General features: G+C 47.3%; 1 protein-coding gene across 1 annotated transcript; it reads left to right on the top strand.

The window, feature by feature from the left end:
• The first annotated feature begins 223 nt into the window (after positions 1–223).
• LOC120921943 (P2Y purinoceptor 4-like) lies at positions 224–2,036 on the top strand. The gene has a single exon (XM_040334454.1). It carries the CDS (start codon positions 237–239, stop codon positions 1,833–1,835), a length of 1,599 nt encoding a protein of 532 aa, XP_040190388.1. The 5' UTR covers positions 224–236; the 3' UTR covers positions 1,836–2,036.
• Positions 2,037–2,887: the final 851 nt, after the last annotated feature.

Here is a 2,887-nt window from a genome sequence, read left to right as displayed (position 1 = left end):
GCCCAAGGTAAGGACAGGAAGTTACTGGCATGTAAAAAAAAGCCAGAAATAAAGGAAGAAGAATGCAGCCACCACACCTAAGGACTAATGAGCTGCAATATATTGGTTTTGCATTTTTCATTATAGTATGAAAGTTCTGTATACATTCTCAGTACACAAATACTCTTGTTAATTCTGTTTTTTATCTCCTTTATAGACCTCCTATGAAAGGATAGTTCACCGATGTGCCTGGCATAATGGTGGATTCCGATACCACCCCCTCACTCCCGATCCCCTCCTTCCAGAATGGGACCGATCAGGCGAACAACGTTTGCGTCTTCAATGAGGAATTCAAGTACTTTTTGCTGCCGGTGTCCTACAGCACGGTCTTCATCCTGGGGCTGCCCCTAAACCTGACGGCCATGTGGATTTTCATCGCCAAAATGCGACCCTGGAGCTCCACTACGGTCTATATGTTCAACCTCGCCTTATCGGACACGTTGTATCTGCTGTCACTGCCCACCCTGGTGTACTACTACGCCGATCAGAACAACTGGCCATTCGGAGAAGCTTTGTGCAAGACTATGCGCTTCCTGTTCTACACCAACCTCTACTGCAGCATCCTCTTCCTCACCTGCATCAGCATTCACAGGTATATCGGAGTTTGCCACCCCCTCTATTCCCTGCGGAGACTCAAGGCGAGGTACGCTCATATGTTCTGCGTGGGCGTGTGGATTTCGGTCAGCGTCTGCCTGATCCCCAATCTGATTTTCGTTACGGTCAGCCCCAGAGGCAACGATACCATATGCCATGACACCACAATCCCCGAAGACTTTGAAGAGTATGTTGAGTACAGCACGGTCGTCATGAGTCTCTTGTTTGGCCTACCATGCCTGGTGATTGCCGGCTGCTACGGGCTCATGGCTAGGGAGCTGATGAAGCCAATGGACAACGGAATCCGCCAATCTATACCTGCTTACAAGAGAAAGTCCATCAAGACCATCATCCTAGTCCTCACCGTGTTCATCATTTGCTTTTTGCCTTTTCACGTCACGCGCACGATCTACTATTACGCCCGACTCTTAGACGCAAACTGTGAATTGCTGAATGTTGTAAACATAAGCTACAAGATAACGCGCCCGTTGGCGAGCGCAAACAGCTGCTTTGACCCCGTTTTATACTTCTTGGCCAGTGAAAATTACCAGAAGATACTGGTCAGTGCCGTGACAAATATCTCAGATGTGTGTAGGAGGCGTCTACCCGTCATTCATCGCTTGACCACGACCAACAAAAGGGACGGCCTGGCCGTGATCGCCGTCCGAGGCACGGAAAACATCGGGAGCTTAGGAAACCTCCTGAGGAATAATCAAGAAACCAACAACCATCCAGACGAAATAGAAGTAGAGATTGGCACTAACAATAGGAACCGCGAGCAAATGTCCACGGAACGCGTGGGAGAGAGTGCTAACAATAATGTGAAATGGAGGAACTCAGGAAAAAACATGGAAGCAAATGGAAACGTTGGGGTGGGCGTAGCAGGAGAGAACCGAGGAGAGAACGTTGTAGAGGGAAAAAATGCGATAGCGTCTAACGATGCGATTAAAAAAATGCTGAGATCACAAAGCGACAATGTGTCAGACAGAAAAAGAAGCAAAGCAAATGGTGAGAAGAGAAGGTTCTGGAGTTTAAGGAGAACGAAGGGACCTGAAAATGAAATCTTCGAAGGTAACTTGTGTGATGGAGAGGGGACCTCGTCCTGGAATCTTCTAGACATAGGAAGTCACGGAGGACAGAGCGTGTGCAATGAGGACGACTATTCCAAGGGGAATGAGCTGCTTTTCCTCCCAAGCATCTAAATAGAAACTTACCAGACCACTCATTGTCCAAAACACTATAGGGTTTATGGACCACGTCCAAATGATGGAGGTCAGGGGTCTCCAGTGAAGGGTCCTGATAATCCTCCATCATACAAAGACATTGGAGACAATTGTGTTTCTCCAACCTTGTGGTAACACTTTGGTGAAGACCCTTTTATGTTCCAGTATGACCCCCCCCCCCCCCCCCCCTGTGTACTAAGCCAGCTCCATAAAGACATGGCTTGACCAGTTTGGTGGGGAGGAACTCCACTGTCCTGCACAGAGCCCTAAACTCCACCCTACTTTTAGGCCTCGTACACACGATAGGTTAACCAGAGGACAACGGTCTGAAGGACCGTTGTCCTAGGTTAACCTATGAAGCTGACTGATGGTCCGTCGCGCGTACACACCATCAGTTCAAAAACCGATCGTGTCAAAACGCGGTGACGTAAAACACAACGACGTGCTGAAAAAAACGAAGTTCAATCATTCCAAGCATGCGTCGACTTGATTCGGAGCATGCATGAATTTTTAACCGATGGTTGTGCGTACTAAAGATCGGTTTTAAACTATCGGTTAGCAATCCATCGGTTAAATTTTAAAGCAAGTTGACATTTTTTTATCCGAAGATTAAATAACCTATGGGGCCTACACACGATCGGTTTGGACCGGTGAAAACGGTCCATCAGACCGTTGTCCTCTGGTTAACCTATCGTGTGTACGAGGCCTAAGAAGACCTTTAGTGTAAGGTCTTCTCACCCAACATCAGTACCTGCTAGTAACCCTACTAAAAACCTTGGGTGTGAGGTCTTCTCACCCAACATCAGTACCATCCCTTAACCCTAATAAAAAAAAAAAAACTTTTGGTATGAGGTCTTCTCATCTCAAAGGTGTTCAGTAGGTTTGAGGTCACGGAGGAACTTGAGTGCCCAGCACAGAGCCCTGACCTCAACCCTACTTTTGAAAGACCTTTGGTATAAGGTCTTCTAATCCAACATCAGTACCTGTCCTTAACCCTAGAGAACACCTCTGAGGTGAGGTCTTCTTATCCT

Source organism: Rana temporaria (assembly GCF_905171775.1).
Source record: "Rana temporaria chromosome 9 unlocalized genomic scaffold, aRanTem1.1 chr9f, whole genome shotgun sequence".
Classification (NCBI taxonomy): domain Eukaryota; kingdom Metazoa; phylum Chordata; class Amphibia; order Anura; family Ranidae; genus Rana; species Rana temporaria.
The sequence above is the reverse complement of the archived record's forward strand: the minus strand, read 5'-3'. Positions and strand labels throughout refer to the sequence as shown.

Excerpts from the sequence above, each read along its gene's own strand:
- LOC120921943 (XM_040334454.1), top strand. The coding sequence starts at position 237 with ATGGTGGATTCCGATACCACCCCCTCACTCCCGATCCCCTCCTTCCAG.